This window comes from Plecotus auritus (genome assembly GCF_963455305.1).
Source record: "Plecotus auritus genome assembly, chromosome: 8".
Taxonomy (NCBI): Eukaryota; Metazoa; Chordata; class Mammalia; order Chiroptera; family Vespertilionidae; genus Plecotus; species Plecotus auritus.
In genome coordinates, this window is record NC_137782.1 from 48,148,428 (window position 1) to 48,167,560 (window position 19,133).

At 36.1% G+C, this 19,133-nt stretch overlaps 1 protein-coding gene across 2 annotated transcripts in view; it reads right to left on the reverse strand.

The window, feature by feature from the left end:
* CCDC102B (coiled-coil domain containing 102B) overlaps positions 1-19,133 on the reverse strand; it is a gene marked incomplete at its 3' end in the record, with an annotated part of 161,727 nt that overhangs the window by 41,804 nt on the left and 100,790 nt on the right. For both annotated transcript variants that reach the window (XM_080685718.1, XM_080685717.1), the window contains exon 6: positions 8,049-8,219. In XM_080685718.1, the coding sequence (XP_080541844.1) occupies positions 8,049-8,219 (171 nt within the window). The remainder of the gene's footprint in view (positions 1-8,048; positions 8,220-19,133) is intronic.

A 19,133-nucleotide genomic window follows, 5' to 3' on the forward strand; every position in this document is an offset into this window, starting at 1 on the left:
ACTCATGCACAGCCCCACCTATAACAATTGACTCAGATTCTGGAGGTGAGATTTGAATACAAATATTTTTTAAATCTTCCGAAGTGTTTGTTTCTATGATGCAGCCAGGTTAGAAAATCATTGCATTAGACTTTAACCCTTATATACTAGAAATCTATTTTATCTATCATTTATAAACTTATATATACAGTTGCACTAAGCACCTAGATCAATAAATGTTACTTTGAGGAAGAAATCCATGAATTGCTTAAAGTATAAACATCATCTTACAGGTAGGTGAGTCTTCTTGCCAAAGCACTTTTATTTTGCAATTACTACATGCTAACTCTCCACCTCTGTAGCATGGTTTGTGAATTAGAGACATCTCCAGGCTAGCCACTCTTTACCCATGACTTACATTTATTTTAACACAAAAATCCACTGATATTTTGAAAATTCTCTCATTTATGGAAACTATTACTAAAAAACTGAGAAAAGTCAAGATTGAGTATTGAATTTCACTAAGGGAAAGAAGTTCAGCAAAAGGAACTATCTAAAATTCAAAGTAAGGGAAACCAAGATGGTGGCATAGGTAAACACCTAAACTGTTGCCTCACACAACAATTTCAAAACTACAACTAAAAGACAAAACGGGCATCATCCAGAACCACAGGAAGGCTGGCTGAGTGGAATTCTACAACTAGAAGGAAAGAGAAAAGCAAATTGAGACTCAGAGGAGCTGCAGAAGGCAGAGGTACTGAGGCGTGCGCGTGCGTGCACGCAGAGGTCTGGCAACTGAGTATGCGGCTGGCTTTCTCAATCGGGAGGGAGACAAAAGCTCCCGACGGCTCTGAACTCCAATTCCGGGCGAGACTCTGGGGACCCAGACTCATTCGGGAAGAAACTAGACTGTCAGGAAAGAGAAAAGCACACTGAGATTCAGAGGAACTGCAGAAGGCAGAGGTACCGAGGTACGCGTGCATGGAGAGGTCTGGCAACTGAGTACGCGGCTGGCTTTCTCAATCAGGAAGGAGACAAAAGCTCTCGGCGGCTCTGAACTCATTCCGGGCGAGACTCCAGAGACCCAGACTCATTCGGGGAAAAACTGGACTGTCTGGCAGCAGGCGACACTTGAGGGCGGCTTTCTCTCAGAGGTGCTTGCAGTGATTACCGTGGGACACTGAGACCCAGGGGCCTCTTAGGGCAGGGCTGATGGGAAGCCATTGTTGTCTGCTCTGCCCTGAGACTCCACCCCACCCAAGCTGAGCACAGAGGCTTTTGCAGGTCTTGTCTCATAAGGGTGTCTCCAGCACAGAAGTTCTCCCAGTGTAAACATAGCTGATCCTCACAGCTAATTGGCCTGGAGGTCAATTCCTTCCAGTGATACCAACAACAATCAAGGCTTAACTACAACAAGACTGTGCACACAGCCCACAAAGGGGTGCACCAAGAGTGTCCACCTCAGGTAACTGGGGACGCTGAGCCACTGGGCCCTATAGGACACCTAGCACACAAAGCCACTCTATCAACTCAGCTAAAATGCAGAGACAAAGAAACAGGTCACAAATGAAAGAAATGGAGGAAAGCAAACGACTGGATATAGAGTTCAAAACTACAGTTATAAGGTTTTTCAAGAATTTCCTAGAAAAGGCCGATAAATTTAGCGAGACCCTTGAGGATATGAAAAAGGACCAACTAGAAATAAAGCATACACTGACTGAAATAATAAATATTATACCGAGATCCAACAGCAGACTAGAGGATCACAAGAATCAAGTCAAAGATTTGAAATACAAAGAAGTTAAAAACACCCAACAGGAAAAGCAAAAAGAAAAAAGAATCCAAAAATATGAAGAGAGTGTAAGGAGCATCTGGGACAACTTCAAGCGTACCAACATCAGAATTATGGGGGTGCCAGAAGAAGAGAGAGAGCAAGATACTGAAAACCTATTTGAAGAAATAGTGACAGAAAACTTCCCCCACCTGGTAAAATAAATAGACTTACAAGTCCAGGAAGCGCAGAGAACCCCAAACAAATGGAATCCAAAGAGGACCACACCAAGACACATCATAATTAAAATGCTAAGAGCAAAAGACAAAGAGAGAATATTAAAAGCAGCAAGAGAAAAACAGCTAGTTACCTACAAGGGAGCACCCATACAATTGTCAGCTGATTTCTCAACAGAAACTATGCAGGCCAGATGGGAGTGGCAAGAAATATTCAAAGTGATGAATAGCAAGAACCTACAACCAAGATTACTCTACCCAGCAAAGCTATCATTTAGAATTGAAGGTCATATAAAGAGCTTCACAGATAAGAAAAAGCTAAAGGAGTTCATCACCACCAAAACAGTATTATATGAAATGCTGAAAGATATTCTTTAAGAAGAGGAAGAAGAATAAAAAGGTAAAGATAAAAATTATTAACAACAAATACATTATCTATCAACAAGTGAATCTAAAAATCAAGTGAATAAAAAATCTGATGAACAGAATAAACTGGTGAATATAATAGAATCAGGGGCATAGAAAGGGAGTGCACTGACAATTCTCAGGGGGAAAGGAGTGTGGGGGTGCAGAAAGAGACTGGACAAAAATTGTACACCTATGGATGAGGACAGTGAGGGGTACGGGGGTAAGGGCAGAGGGTGGGGTGGGAACCGGGTGGAGGGGAGCTATGGGGGAGGGGGGGAAGAGGAATAATTGTAATAATCTGAACAACAAAGATTTATTTTAAAAAAATAAATAAAAGTCAAAGTAAATCCAATTAGCAACTCGAGTGATTTTATAAATAAACTAGTGGCCCAGTTCACGAATTCATGCACATTGAAAGGAAATTAATTACAAGAAATATTTTAATATTGCTATTTTCCTTTTCTCTATAATAGAAGTGTCAACCAAATTCACAATCGACAATGACAGATCAAAACACACACGTGAGATTGGTGCCAGCAAGAGCTTTATATGTATCGTGCATGCACAAGTCAACTTAGCCTTTTATAGATACAGAATAAACTTGCTTAATTAGACCTGCTTTCTGATTTAGCTAAACTTTTTCCAGCCCAGTGAAGCACCCCAACTTCTCTTTCAGGTAATTGTCAGCAACACAGCAGTAAATATCAACATAAAGTAGATCATTATTGTAGATGATGCAGGGAGAACAAAGGGTAAAATATTTAACTGCAGTAGTGTTTGACTATATTCTGTACAGTAAGAAAACTTGGAAGTCATTTTCAAGGTCCACCATTTCTTTCTTCTTTTCAATAGGATCAAGTTTCTAAGCTTTCTAAATCTTCATTTTCCGGCTAAAGAAAAGAAAATAGGATTCCATCAAGTCTCCTATCTACCTACACCAGGATTTCTGTGAGGATCAAATGAGATGAGGGATAGGAAAATGCTTCACAGAGGTTTGGTTAAAGTGTGAAATGTTTGACTATAAAGTGGGTTGTGTTCCTGGACTGAAGAAACTGTAAAGAGGCTAGTCGCTAGGGAGAAGAAGCCAGGCATTGCTACGTGACGTCATTACCCAGCTCCCACAGCAACCATTTCCGGGCTGTTGACCGCATTTTGTACCATGTGGTCCCAGCAGCATCAGCTGTAATTTGGTGGGCTGTCGCTCCAGGGTGGTGTGGGGCCTGTGTACCAATTGGGGGAAGCCAAGTTGGTTTGTCAGCACTAGGTCTGTGCTGCCATTTCTCTGTAAATGGCCAGTGCATGTCAATGACAGCTCCTGCATTGAGCATCTGCCCCCTGGTGGTCAGTGTGCAACATAGCAACCGGTCAAACAGGCGGATGGACACTAACATATTAGCCTTTTATATATATAAATAACTTAATATTTAACATTCTTTTGCATTAATTAAGATGAAGTTAGGGCTTGGCATTTGATGGCATCAACATTTCTACAATCTGACCTATCATTGAGGAGCATAGAAATTTGGTAATACTGCCTATATGAAGAATCATATTACAATCATATTTTTTTAACCAAAGAATTCCACATACTAAACTTTTTTTTCCAATGGGGAAAAATGGTCTATAAATAAAAGTAATCACAAAGGATTATGTTGGGAAAAGAAAATCCAAATGACTTTAAATCAGGGAAGATTAATTGATTAAATAAACTTACATCCAAGGAAATGAATATTATACCAGCCCTTGAAATACCAACTATGAAACTACATAACAACATGAAAACTGGCTATGGTAATTTACAAAGTAGAGTATATTATTTGTAAACGATGACTGCAATTATGCATACAATTGTCTAGGTATTTGAAATCAGTATACTGAAATAATATACTATGGTGGAGTAATTGTTAAATTTTCCCTTTTTATGTGATGTGATATTGTTTACAAAATTTACAAGATTCTTTAGCAAACCTCATCTCATTTTGTCTTTTAGCCTTCCTGAAATTAATTTTACAGTGCAGAACACCATGTGTTTTAGTAATTGTTTATATTATATTCCTTGCTTCTTATGTGCTAGAGAAATAAATTTGTGAGTTTAGGTTGCATTTGTCCTGTCTCTAACAGCTTTGCTTATTGCATTATTATATCATTCATTAGACTGTTTTGTCCACCATATTTATTGAAGTAGTCAGTTTTTTTGGTATTTTAATGTGGATATGTAATAGGTCCTGAATTATGGTAATTAAGTTCCAATTAAATTTTGCCATTATATGATGTAATATGCAATCCCAGGAAGACTTCAAAGAAATGATGACAAAAGAATGTTTAGCTTCTAACAAATATATATCGAATTAAATTTTTAAAAACTATTTGCTTAAAGAAAAACAAGTCATTTAAAAGAAATTTTTCTAATTTGCTTTTTAAATCAAGACCCTGGGTTTTCTTTTATGGCCCTAAATATCTATTCTTTCTGCAGTAGAGTATTAATATCTCATTTTCATTTATTTAAAATCTGTTGACTTGAGGGAGTTAGAAACTTTGTATTTTCAAGTTGTAATTAAACATTAATTTTAACTAATTGCAATGTGAAGAATTTGCTAGTATGAAATTAAAAGGCTCAGCAGAATTTTCCTGGCTTCTCAATAAGTCAAATTGGGAAAATACTGACTGCTATCTAATGCAAAATCTTATTTCCATGAAGAATATGTCATTCTGCCTGGCCAGGATTGCTCAGTGGTTGAGCATCAACCCATGAACCAAAGAGGTCTCTGAATTCCTGGTCAGGGCACATGCCTAGGTTGCGTGGGGGCTTGATCCCCAGTAGGGGGCATGCTGGAGACAAATGATCAATGTTTCTCTCCCTCTTCCTTTCTCTCTCTCTAATATCAATAAAAACATTAAAAAAATAAAAAAGATTTCATTCCCAGCTACCTAAAATAGTGATGACCTTTATCAGAGAAAAACTGGAGATCTGACAACTATAATAAAATAATCCAGATTACAAAATCCATACCAGTTAAGAGTGCTTTGGGTCAGTCCTTTCTGGTGATCAACTGATTGAATATAAAGAGCAATGAAATATTTTGTATGTTGAATGTGCATTTCTACTCATCTACTTGTAGGCGTCCAATATGAAATCTATCTAAATACTTATCCATATGGAACTATGGTCCTAAAAGATTCTACTAGATAGCAGCACAGATTTCATTTGTCAAATCAGAGGACCATGCCCACTGTTCAACTTTGGGACTATATTCTTCCCACAGAAAAGGGCTGCAAATATCAAAACACACACATGCACACTCACTCAATATAATGTAGCATATGCTCTTAGTCACAAACTATTTGATTTCCTCCCTACCTATTAAACAATTTTTATCCTTTCCACAAAAAAAATTACCCAAGCAATCTTCCAATCTCAGCATTGGTCTCAAAGTCTAACATCTAATGATAATATCTACATCAGATCTCAAATGTATTTCTTGCTCCAGAAATCTACATACTCAAAAGACCAAGTAATGTACTCCCTCCCCCCATACACACCTAATATACTATAGTGAAACAAGGCAAGGAAAATTGCAATAAACACACCTATGTAGAAGAGAGAAATGATCAGAATAAAAATGGCATTTTTTACAGAACTAGAAAAAATAATTCCCAAACTTATATGGAAGCATGAAAGACTCAAGTAGCCACAGCAATCTTGAAAGAGAAGAACAAAGATGGAGGTATCACACTACCTGATGTCAAACTATATTACGAGGCCATAGTAATCCAAACATAATGGCACTGGTATAAAAACAGACATACAGATCAATGCAACAGAATAGAGAGCCCCAAAATGAACCCTCACCTATATGGTCAATTAATCTATGACAAAGGAAGCAAGAATATACAATGGGGTAAAGACAGTTTCTTCAATAAATGGTGCTGGGAAAACAAGACAGATACCACAGCTATTTTTTAAAATTACATGATTAGACTGCTGACTCAGCTCTTTGGGAACTAAGGCTTCATTAGCCCTTGAACCCCACAGAATTTTATTATTTCCCTGTCAATGGCTCAGTCCCAAGCAATTTTTAAAGACTATATTGGCAAATAGAATTAGTTATCACCATGTCCAACAAATACTTGCATATTAAAACCATTCACAGGAATAAATAGCCATGACAACATAAAAACCTAGAACCATTCTCTTGAGCCTTCCTACAATCTTCCTATTCTGACTTATTGGTCTACAGTCCCACCCAGTGTACATGCACACAATTAAAAAGTACATATACATCTTCATAAAAAGAACCATATTAAGGATCAAATGCCCACCCAAAAGTAGGGGCCAGGCAGAGCAGGGAACAATGTAGGAACCTCGCTGGGCAAATCATTCTACTTTCATATAATGTTATTAGGGAAGAAAATGTAGTTTGCTTGACTGGAATACTTTCGGTTAAAAATTAACCCTCCAAATGTAGAATGTGTTCTGTTATTTAATTACCACTTGGAATAATAATTCAGTTTAATTTTTTAAAGTTCCAACTGTTTGGCATTGTATTGAAATAGTCTTTCTAACCAGGGAACTAATGGCTTTGTTTGTTTCGCCTCAGGAGCAGGTGCAGGGCAAGAACACCACCTGAAGTAACTGCTGCCATGCGGTGACAGTCTCACAATCACACTGACAGATGGGCCTGTGTTCTGTTCAAAACAAATATTTCTTTGCTGTTTGTAATTGCAGCTGAAATCACCTATTTGTCGCAGGTGTGCTTTAAGGACATCACACTGAGGCCTCTTAAATATTCCATAAACCATTAACGAGTTGACCTTACACAACAACACAAGATGGCTTCATTCTTTTAAACACCAGAGAGCACTGGAGAGAATATATATCCTAATATGTAACATAACATATAATCATTACAAATATAACATTTCTCTAAAATATAGACTGAAAAAACTTAAAACACCAAGCCTCAGGGATATTGTGCCCATATATAAACACACACACACGTGCAATGCACCCATGCTGAAGCATATTTGAATTGTTGAAATCAAAACCAATTGAAGACCAACCATTTTGGTTCCCCGAGCAGACGGAACAGTGTAGTCATACAGACACAGTGTACTTTAGCTTATTTTACGAAACCAACTTAACCTTGGTCATTTCTTGCTTACACCTCTGTAAATCCTAGGCAGAACCTGAACTGTTTCCCAAGGTCAATAGGAGGTAACCACTGAAAATTCCCACACTGTAACCAGTCGCTGAAGAACAAATAGTCCCTGTTCCAGGCTCTATCAACAGCTTGATAACAATACATCCCTATTTGGGTTTGAGTGCTCCCAGTTTGCCAACTTTTTGGTGTGTGCACAATAAACTTGAACAATTCCTACCACTGTGATTCACTGCTTTTACTTTGGCTATTTATAAACCTTTGAGAAAAGCTCTAGTGCATGCATAAAAATACACTTTTAGCAACACAAAGATGAGCACATTATGTAGATAATATTTTTTTCCTTGCAGTTACATTTTTAAATTTATTTTGGTGTTTAAAATGTAAAAATTTTTAGCCCAATTAAAGCCCTCTGTTAGTAGAGGAGAAAATGCTTTCTATGTACTATGCAGAGCTACTTTGATGCTATCTAGTGTATGTTGATGTAGAAGGTACCTTATCTTCTTTTTGGTTGAGTCTCTGTTTTAGTTCTTCCACTCCAAATCGCAGTTTCTTTACCTCGGCTGCACTCTGATCGGCTCGGTGGTTGGCAAGAGTCAGCTCTGCTGTTTTCGCCTGGTGTTGGCTGCTGAGTCTACGGTAGGCATGTTGAAGGTCTAACAGCTCCTATCAAAAGAAAGCAGGGATCCTATTGTTTATAATTCACTCCTATAAAGTCAGAAGAATAGTAACTTCTTTGGACAAAGGAGAAAAGTATTTCAGGAAGAATTCAGATGATGCATCTCTTTATCTGTAACTCTATATTTCTGCAATTAAATGTGATGATTAGCATAACCATAAGCAGAAAATGTATTTGCAGGTGGCTGAAGTGGCTAAGAGAATTCAGCTCTTTTTTAGAACTATTTTAATATATTTTTATTGATTTTTAGAGAAAGAGGAAGGGAAAGGGAGAGAGAGATAGCAACATGGATGAGAATTGATCAACTGCCTCCTGCACATGCCCTACTGGGGATGGAGTCCACAACCCAGGCATGTGCATCTCTTGGTGCATGGGGTCCATGATCAACCACTGAGCCACACTGGTTAGGTGAGAACGCAGCTCTTCATGTTCTTGAGTCAATAACCGGTTTCCCAGGTTATGCAAATTTAGGTTTTATGTATGATTTCTAAAGGAAGAAATCACATATCTATAAGGGCAGAATAAAACATAATAAAAATAAGTGCAAGAAGAGTTGTTCATCTGCTACGTCAGCATATGTATTAAAAATTAGCAGACTATCTGCTTTTAATTAGTTCCCTATGAAGTAGGATTTGTGCTGCTGCTGTCACTCTATTCCAGGCGCCACTTTGAAATGACCTGAGTGTTTCTCAGAGACCTAAGCAAGAGGTTGTCCTGTGAAAACAAGTGTATTTATCAGGAAGTGATTGGGTCTTCAATCTATCTTGTTATAATCAACACCCCACAAGATATTAATCAACAAGGTTACATTAATTGCCCTCACATTACTAATGTTGCCTCTCATTTTTAAAATTTTCTATGCAAATTAACTGTACTATCATTGTAGAAAATATCTTTATTAAAACTATAAAAAATAACCTCTAGTTCCTCATCCTATTAATAAAAGCCTATGTGGTCATCACGCCCTCACGCCGTGATGCCCTCACGCCGTAACGTGCGATCACCAGGAGGCTGCGTGTGCAACGGGCATGCACAGGTGGGCAGGGCTTCATGCGCATGCGGGTGGGTGGGGGCTGGACTTTGAGTGTGCAGCACAGAGGCGGGGCCCGCGGCTCCATGCGGCCAGGCCAGGGGTCTGCAGCTTCGCGCAGCGTGGAGGTGGATCTCCGACTCCAGCCTACCTCTTTGGGGAAATCCATTGAGGAGCCCCAGATGGGTGGGTGGGGCCTACCTCTTTGGAGCAATTGATCACAGGGCTCCTGCACTGTGAGAGGGCACAGGCCAGGCTGCCCCCCGCCCCCGCCAGTGCACAAATTTTGTGCACCGGGCCTCTAGTAACATTATAAAACTTTTAAAAAATCCAAGGTTATTTCTTTAATTTCCTGAAAAATGCAAATCAAACCACAAGGAGATGTCACCTCACAACTGTTAGAATGACTGTTATGGAAAAGACCAGAAATAACAAGCATCAAGGGTGTGGAGAAAAGAGAACCCTTGTGCAACATTGATGGGAATGTAATTGGTACAGCCACTGTGGAAGACAGTGTGGATGTTCCTCAAAAAATTAAAAATATAACTACCTTATGACCCAGCAATCCCACTTCTGAAAATGTATCATAAGGAAATGAAAACACTATCTCAAAACTATATTCTGCACCCCAAGTCACTATAGCATTATTTACAATAACCAAGACATGGAAATAACCTGAGTCTTCACTAGTGGATGGTGAATAAAAAAAATTTGGTGCATATAATGGAATATTATTTAGCCATAAAAAAGGAAATCCTCTGATTTGCAACAACATGGGTGGATTTTGATAGCTTTGTGCTAAGTAAGATTAAGTGACAAAGAGAAGATGAATACTGTCTGATCTGATATGTGGAATCTAAAAACAAAAAACACCTCATAAATACAAAGAACATATTGGTGGTTGTGGTGGGGGAAATAGAAGTAAGATGGGTGAACATGGTCAAAGGTACAACTTCCAGTTATAAAGTAAGTCCTGAGAATATAAAGTACAGCATGATGACTACATTTAATAAATCTCTATTGTATATTGAGAGTTGCCAAGACAGTAGATCTTAAAATGTTTCATCACAAGAAAATAAAATTTTAACCATATGGTGATGGATGTTAATTAGAATTATTGTGGTGATCATCTTGAAATATATATAAATACTGAATCATTATGTTCTACACTTGAAACTAATATAATGTTATATGTCAATTATATCTCAATTTTAAATAAGACTGAGCATAGAAGATTGACTGATGGGTCAACAGTGAAATGAAATTAGACCAGTTAGAAGGCTATTGCAATGAGTCAGGTCAAAGACAAGGATCTAAAAACTAGCAGCAGGGATGAGGAGAGAGAGATAGTCAAAGCTCTGAGAGGATAAAAACCCACAGAACTTCCTCATTCATAGGATGAGAATGGTGAGAAAAACGTTGTAGTTAAGAGTGATTCCTTTCTTTCTGATTCAGCTCTGACTGGGTGGTGGTGCCCTTCACCAAATGAGGACATACAGAAAGAAGAGCAGATTGGAAGAGAGGAGATACATCTCAATTTTGGAAAAGTTGAGATGTATATACCTGGGACACCAGGGACATGCCCAGTAAGGAGCTGAATATACTAGTCTGTACTGGGGGTTGGGGACAGGGAGGGCGGTGGGGGGTAAGAAAGATGTAAGGACTCAGTTTAGAAGTGAAGTTTGTAGTTTGCAGTGTGAAAGTGGGTAAAATTCCACTGAGAAGTAAAAAAAGAATTGAGCCAAAACCGGTTTGGCTCAGTGGATAGAGCGTCGGCCTGCGGACTGAAGGGTCCCGGGTTCGATTCCGGTCAAGGGCATGTACATTAATTAGTTGCGGGCACATCCCCAGTGGGAGGTGTGCAGGAGGCAGCTGATCGACGTTTCTCTCTCATCGATGTTTCTAGCTCTCTATCCCTCTTCCTTCCTCTCTGTAAAATATCAATAAAATATATTAAAAAAAAAAAAAAGAATTGAAGTCACAGTCCCAAGATTAACCAACCTTAAAGGAATTGGAAGAGAGAAAAGAATCCACAGAAGAAATAAACCAAATAACTTATATGCATAGCCCATGGACACAGACAATAGGGTGATGAAGACTTGGGGGGTGGGTAGAGCCTGGGAAAAGGGGGATAAAGGGAGAGAAGTGGGAAACATCTGTAATACTATCAACAATAAAATATATATATATTAATAAGTAAGATAAAGGGAGGGCTGTTCCAGAGACAAGAAAAAATCAGGAGTATTGGAATGAAATATAACAAGAAGTTCAAGAAAATGGAAGATAGAAATTCAAGAAAGAGGAAAGGTTGACAGTATGGAATGTTTAAGGGAAATAAAAAGAATAAAAATATATCTATTAAATTTAACCCTTAAATCATCCTTGTCTTCAGCAATACATTCCAGTGGTTGAGCAGTTTCTGTAGAAAGCTTATTTCAATATATTTTAATAGTAAAAACAATAAACAGTGATGTGAAATGTTTGTGCTTTATTTTAGTGGAGAAAAATCTGAATGAAAGTTAAGCATATGTAAAAAATATACAGTCCTTCAAATCATTTGTCAGTGTGTAAGCCCTTATAAATCTAAAGATCTAAAGCTATACAGCTGGACAGTAAATATACTTCACAAATCTTTATAAGTGTATGTGGATATTAATAGTGGAGCTTCATATAACAATAATCATATGCAATGTGTTTGAATACAGATATTTTTGATAGGATAATATTCGTTTCTCAAATAGATTGACTCCCTAGTGATGTAAAGGATTGGAGGCAGGCTTTCAATTTCATATGTGGCTTATGAATTCATGCATTAGTTTGTGCTCTTGTATGTAAGGATATCGCTTTCCATCTAGAATTAATTTTGTAGCTGATACATCAAGTACTGAGGCTTAAATGATTTTGATTTTGGCAAGCTGACAGAACTAAAACACCGTTTTCTTATAACTGAAAGTGACATGAGAGGCTGTTAAAAATAAATCAAGTTTATATGCATCTATTTGAAAAACAAAACAAAATGAAATATAGAGAATTTTAAAGTATTATATGTTATTTTTATAAATTCATTTTTTCTAATTATAATTCAGGCACTAGTTTAAATATGATTCCTTCTGAGATGCTTTCTTGATTGCCCAAATGTAAACAATGATTCACAGTGTTATTTTAAAATTACCTTTCATATGATCTGTTCATTTCTAGCTACATATACATTTATTTAAGATTCTTTTTTCTTACTAGTCAATTAATATTGTGTACGCATATAAACACACACACACACACACACACACACACACAAAATAGAAGCAATTTAGAATCATGTGGAAGTGTGTAAATTAACCTAATTAGTTGTCAGGCCAATAGGAAATTAGAGGTCTAATTGTAGAATTTTGAAAATAATAATGAAAATACTATCTAGACTTTAGAGATTGTCAATACTTTTACTAGCAGAAAATATATGACTTCAATTTAATCACAAAAAGGCTATCTATCTACATAGATTTCTTTCTTTCTCTCTCTCTCTCATATATATAAAATGTTTTAGTTCCAAGCACCAAATACATCAAACAATTTTTTAAAGGATGGTTACCTTTCTAATTTGCTAATTGCTAATACATCATTTAATATTATTTTCTAAAACATTGATTATTTTTAAAATTTTAACTTAAATTCTTCTTAAATTTTTATTCTCCTATCAATTCTCAATTATATTAATTATAGAATTACCTAAAAAGGCATTTTGAAATCCATGAATGTCCACAATTATCTGAAGTAATTATTCTTTCCAGTGTTCAAAATATAAATAACAATTTAAATATATTTTGGGGGTAGAAACCAAATTAGTTTTTTAAATAAGAAAAAGAACAAGCAAATTGTATAAAATATGTCCTTTGTGCACACATCATTTCTTTCATTCATCATAAATTGTTAAATTTAGAATTTATAAATTATGAGATCATATTCTTTTATTGTTATATATCAACTGTTATTTATTTTTGTCATGTTCTGAAGTTAATCTGATAGATCTAAAATAATATCTTTGGGAAAAAATATGTTGAGACAGATGTGGTGGGGAATATTACTTTCGTACACTTTTTTATGGACAGGCTTTCATTAGAAAGTGAAAGAAAGATAACACCAAACACACGATGACATGAAGTTGACATGTCAGAGGGATAAATTATTATAGGCATGTGGGAGAGCTTTTTAAGAAGTAAAAAAAAATAAAGCATTAGATATTGAGAAAAAAGGTAGTGGGGGACAAAGTGATGTTGTGGGCAGACTGGGTAAAGGTCTTAAAATTCTGGTATAAAAAGATTGATTTCTAATTTTTGTTTTAGGTGTTACAATAAATACAGCTCTAATCTCACAATGCATATTTCATCATTTCACCCCAGGAGAAATCTTGACATCCATGTTAGTAAAGATTTTTTTCTCTGTAATAAATGTAATAAATAATAGCACCTATTTCAAAAGCCTGTAGTGCACAGTCAACTATATACCAGTACATATGTATATATGTACATATTAGTATATATGTATATAACAAATACACATACTTGTTTTATACATAGCTAATTATTACTGTTACTAGAGGTCTGGTGCACAAATTCATACACGGGTGGGGTCCAGCCAGCCCGCCCCGATGGGGCCCATCAGGCCAGGCTGGTGGGGGGAGGGGCCACGGGCAGTTGGCGGGCCAGCCCCACCCCCAATTAGGGTGTTGGAGGCTGATTGGGGGTAGGGCCAGCTGGGGGGAAGGGCAGTGGGTGATTGGCTGGCCAGCCCCACCCCTGATTGGGGTGTTGGGGGCCCATTGGGAGCCGGGCCAGCTGCGGGTGGGGCACCAATCAGGGCCCGGATCAGGCTGGTTGGCTGCTGCAGTGCACGTCATAGCCAGCGGTCATTCTGGTCGTTCCTCCATTTCAGTCGCTGGGCTTTTATATATATAGATTACCACAAGAATAAACTAGCCTCACTGTGCTCTAATTAATGCCTGCACACAGCCAATGATTGGCAGAACTAAAAAAGGACCATATATAGTAAACCGTCAATATTGTTAAGTTCTGTATTGATTAAATAGAAGTTCATTCCATGTATGACTTGTTACAAGTTCCAGAGGGCATGTACCATATCAATAGGGAAATAATACATACTCTTTGTCTCCAATCTTAAACAAGTTTACTAAAGTGGTTTTATAAAACACACTCTAATATACCACAAGATGCTGGTGGTGTGAACCAAACAGTCACAGTGCCTACCCTCAGAGATGAAGTTTTAGATGCAAGCAACTGAACAAATAAATGAAAAAGAGTTTAGTTGAGTACAAGGATATTGTGATATGAGCACATTTGAAGGTAACATAAAGCAAACATGAAATATTTGTTTTAATATATTTTATTGACTTTTTACAGAGAGGAAGGGAGAGGAATAGAGAGTTAGAAACATCGATCAGCTGCCTCCTGCACACTCCCCACTGGTTATGTGCCCACACCCAAGGTACATGCCCTTGACTGGAATCGAACCTGGGACCCTTGAGTCTGCAGGCCAGTGCTCTATCCACTGAGCCAAACTGGTTAGGGCCAAACATGAAAGATTTGAGAAGACTTAGAAAGTCACTATCATAAAACTTACCCAAGAACTCTGCATCAAAAAAAAACAACAAAAACCCTCAAATAAAAACCTCTTTTCATTCTATGCTCAATTCAAAATATAGCCCATATATCTATTCTCCTTCACAGTAAAACTTTCTAAAAGAACTTTCTATAGTTGTTTTACCTACTTCTCCATGCACAATTACTTTTTGACTCTATTACTTATTCATATGATTCCAGAAAAACTGTTCTTGTCAGGTTACTAATGGTTTCCAGATAGCCAAACATATTGCTCACCTACCATGTCTAAGTTTAACTCTGAAATCTCAACAATGTTCTCTATTTAATGAGGAATATATATATGTAATTGATATGTTTTTATAATCAATATGTACATATATATATATATATACATACATATATATATATATATATATATATATATATATATATATATATATCATTGAATACTGAGGTATAGACTTAAATAACTATCTACTTGATATCGACATTTGATGCCTAAAGGACATTTTAAATGTAACAAGATTTACTGTATTAATAATTCCAATGATATAGGAAACTTAACCAACATCGTTTTTGCTACAAACAGAAATGTTATTACAACCTGAGAAAGTAAGGAATAGGACAAAGAAGCCCTAACATTTGCAAGTTATGTTTTAATGTTCATGTTAGGTCAGGAGATATGATATTAAGCCCAAGTCAAAAAGCAAGCTACTTCTACCCAACAGAGTATAAACAAATTACTCTCATAAAAAAAAAAGTCAAAAGTCAAAAAGACTTGAGCAAGCACTGATATGAGGAGCTAAAGTAATCACCAAGTGAAACCTTTGTAATACATGAAACAAGCAAATTCAAAATGATTCAAGAGCCCAGGGTGCATGGGCCCATAGAAAAATCAATCTGAGGAAAAAACGAGCTCAAAAAGAAAGTTTCAAATCTAAGAAGTAATGATTCAATGTGAGGAGGAGTAAATAAACACAATAGGGAAATTAGTACCTCAAGAATTTGAACCATAGCAATCTGAAAATGATGTAAAATTATCAAATATCATTAAAATATTAAAGGAATATAAATTATAATAAAAATAACTTAAACTGTGAGAAGAGAATATTTGAAGAAGAACCAAGTAGAACTTTTTGAAAAGCCAAATAAATTGCTAGAAATGAAAAAGTCAATGGATTAATTAAGTAGAATTTTAGATAGTATGGAGGAGGAAACTAATTAAACAACAGGTCAGAATTAGATTATACAGAATACAGCAAAGAACTGCGCAAAAATGTACTATGATAAAGAGTTAAAAGACAGGCACTCCAGTCTAGATGTGCATATCCAAATGTCTACTTGATATACACACTAGAATAATATTTTACAAGCCCACAATGAGCAACCCTAAACTCTAGCCATCACTTTCATTCCTTTGGCCATATCTTAAGAGTATGGTTATATATACACTATATCTAGAATATATATGTGTGTGCATACACACACACACACACATAAGATTAGAATAGCAAAATTGTAAAGTTTGATCTACTATAAAATATGTGTGGGGTTGAAGGTGTGGCCATATAGTCCTCAGGAAAGAACCAATAAAAAGGGTACACATTCTTTTTTAAGTATAATATATTTTAGATAATTGAACATATACAAAACTGTTGATATACTGTATATGCTCACAAAGGAAATCTCGACACATTCCAACAAAGTTTCCTCTCAACAAATATCAGTGAATTATAAGTGACATTTTGCAGTCACAGGCAATCAAAGTAGAAATCAATTTTTCAAAAGGCTTTAAAAATTCTTGAAAATGAATGTGAATTAGAGAATCACAATGAAAATTACAAATAAAAGTTCCACATATACACTGTGCAAGATTCAACTAGATCAATGCTCAGAGGCCAGTTTATAGTAATAGATATATTTAGTATATTTAAGGAAGACTGAAAATAAATGAGGTAAATTACGCATCATGAAACTTGGGACAGTGAAACAGTAGATTTTAAAAGACTGGAAGCACAAAGATAATGAAGACTAAACAAAGAATAAAGAGAAAAATGTTCCTTTAAAAATAACAAAAGCAGGTAAAACAGAAGATTGAGTTAAAAAATGACAGGAGGAAAAAGTAATATCAGGAATGGAGACAGGTTGTGTAGATATTTGTAAATGATTTGAGAACACTATGAAGCACAGTATACCAACATACACTAAGAAAAAGAATTGGAGAAATTTTTAGAAAAATATACTTTATCAAAAACTGAAATGAGAAAAATTAGAATGAACAAATGCTCATTTAAAAGTTGAACAAAGAAGGCTCAGAAAACATTTGAGGTAGGTTTTACCAAACCTTGGAGTATATAATCTTGCTCCTTTATAAAGTATTTCAGAGACTACCCACCTATCTGGACAATTCCATTTAAAATAGCATAAGTAGTGTGAGTGTCCACTGTGGGAACAGAAATTGGCATGACTCAGGAGGGCACTTTGGCAAAGTCCATCGAAGCAGCAGTTCCCAGGCCCAAGTGAAAGGGAATGGAAGAAGCAGGGCTTCTGGGTTAATCTAAAAGGTGACTCTGACCTCCCCGAACTCCCTGACCTCACTGTCAATACCTTTCTTACTAGAATAGGCATAAGGATAGTGGCTGATAATCATATATTAATTATATGAATGAGCATAATGGAAGTATTTGGGGCTCTATTCTGTATAATGGGAGACAAACGAGAGGTCCAAACTCCTTTCCTAAAAAATTGTATGAATCATGTAGATGTTAACACTTAGTGATGGCTGGTTATTTCTATTTAGTCAGAAAACCAAATCAAGGGGAAAGTTAAAAGAAAAAAAAAAAAAGATCAAGATATCTTAACTGGCAAAATTAAGGTCTTTAGATCAGTGTTCAAATGTACCTGGAAACATTGAAGAAAAAGAACATAAGACACTAAGCAGTAAGATTATATTTATTTTTGCATCCTATTTGTATATGTGTTTATATATGTACATACTGAGTGTATCTCATATGTATCCCATGCACAGATATAAATTAATCCTTATGGCATAGGCTAAATAAAAATAATTTTTCTTTAGACTCATTTTCTTTTCATAGCAGGCATAAATCACCAATTAAATCTATGAATAATAAAGTTCTACCACAATGATCAATACATTTCATCCGTTATAATACATATCATGACTCTGTGTGATACCTAAAGATTTCTAAAGAATTACAAACATGGCTATTAACCCTACAGCTAAACCATAACTATAAGTTACAAATATAATTTAGTATTCATACAATAATCTGTGTCTCCAGAGAACATACAAATATGAAGTTAAACATTTAATGATTAGTCACCAAAATTGTAGATGGAATCACAAGTTCTTTTCTATTTCACTGGCGCCCCTGGGGACCAGAGGGTGATGGCTGACTCATTCTCAGTGGGAGATGCATTACTCCTACACAGTTTTCCTTAGAGCCATGCGCACTTAGCTAAGTAATGCTTTATAACAAAAGTTTCCAACCTTCCTTCTACCCACACTCAGGGCCCTGTAATTGTACAAAGCTACAAATGTTCAGAGAAAATGCTTTTTGGTTGAAATTGCTTAATTTCATTTGATAAATTAGACCTTTCCAAGTCCTTCATGCAGCCCTTCTGTGTGAAAGTGATTTTGCATAGTGCAAACTCTTGGGATAGATAAGGCTATTGCTTTTGCTCACAATTCAAACAAATAATTAAAATGAAATTAATAGACTTGTTTATTGAGTTTACAGACCCAATATCCTAACAGTTCCTACTTCCATTTACATAAGAGAAAGAGCAGAAGGCCCAATACAGAAGAGAATAAGGAAGTGGTCAGAAAGGCAAAGAGAAATGAAACCATAGTAAGGGTTCACAAAAATTAACAGGAAATAATCCACATGTTAAAATGAAGATATACAAAGAAAGAAACCTCACAGAAGAGGGAATACAGCTATTCAAAAACTATAAAAATCATAACAGTATTGATAAAGAAATGGTAAAAATGATGCTCACATACACTGCTGAGGGAAAATTTAAATTTTCATGACTGTTTGAGGGAGAGGATAATTTACCCAAATATCTCAGCAGTTCTTAAAATCTATCCTGTATTTCCCAACAAAAAAAAATTATTCCAGGAAAATACCAAGATATATATGAAAGTATATTTATATTCAAAAGTATTCATTTTGTATTACTTCTAATAACAATGATAAATATTGAAAATAATCTTATAAGGTGGCTCTTAT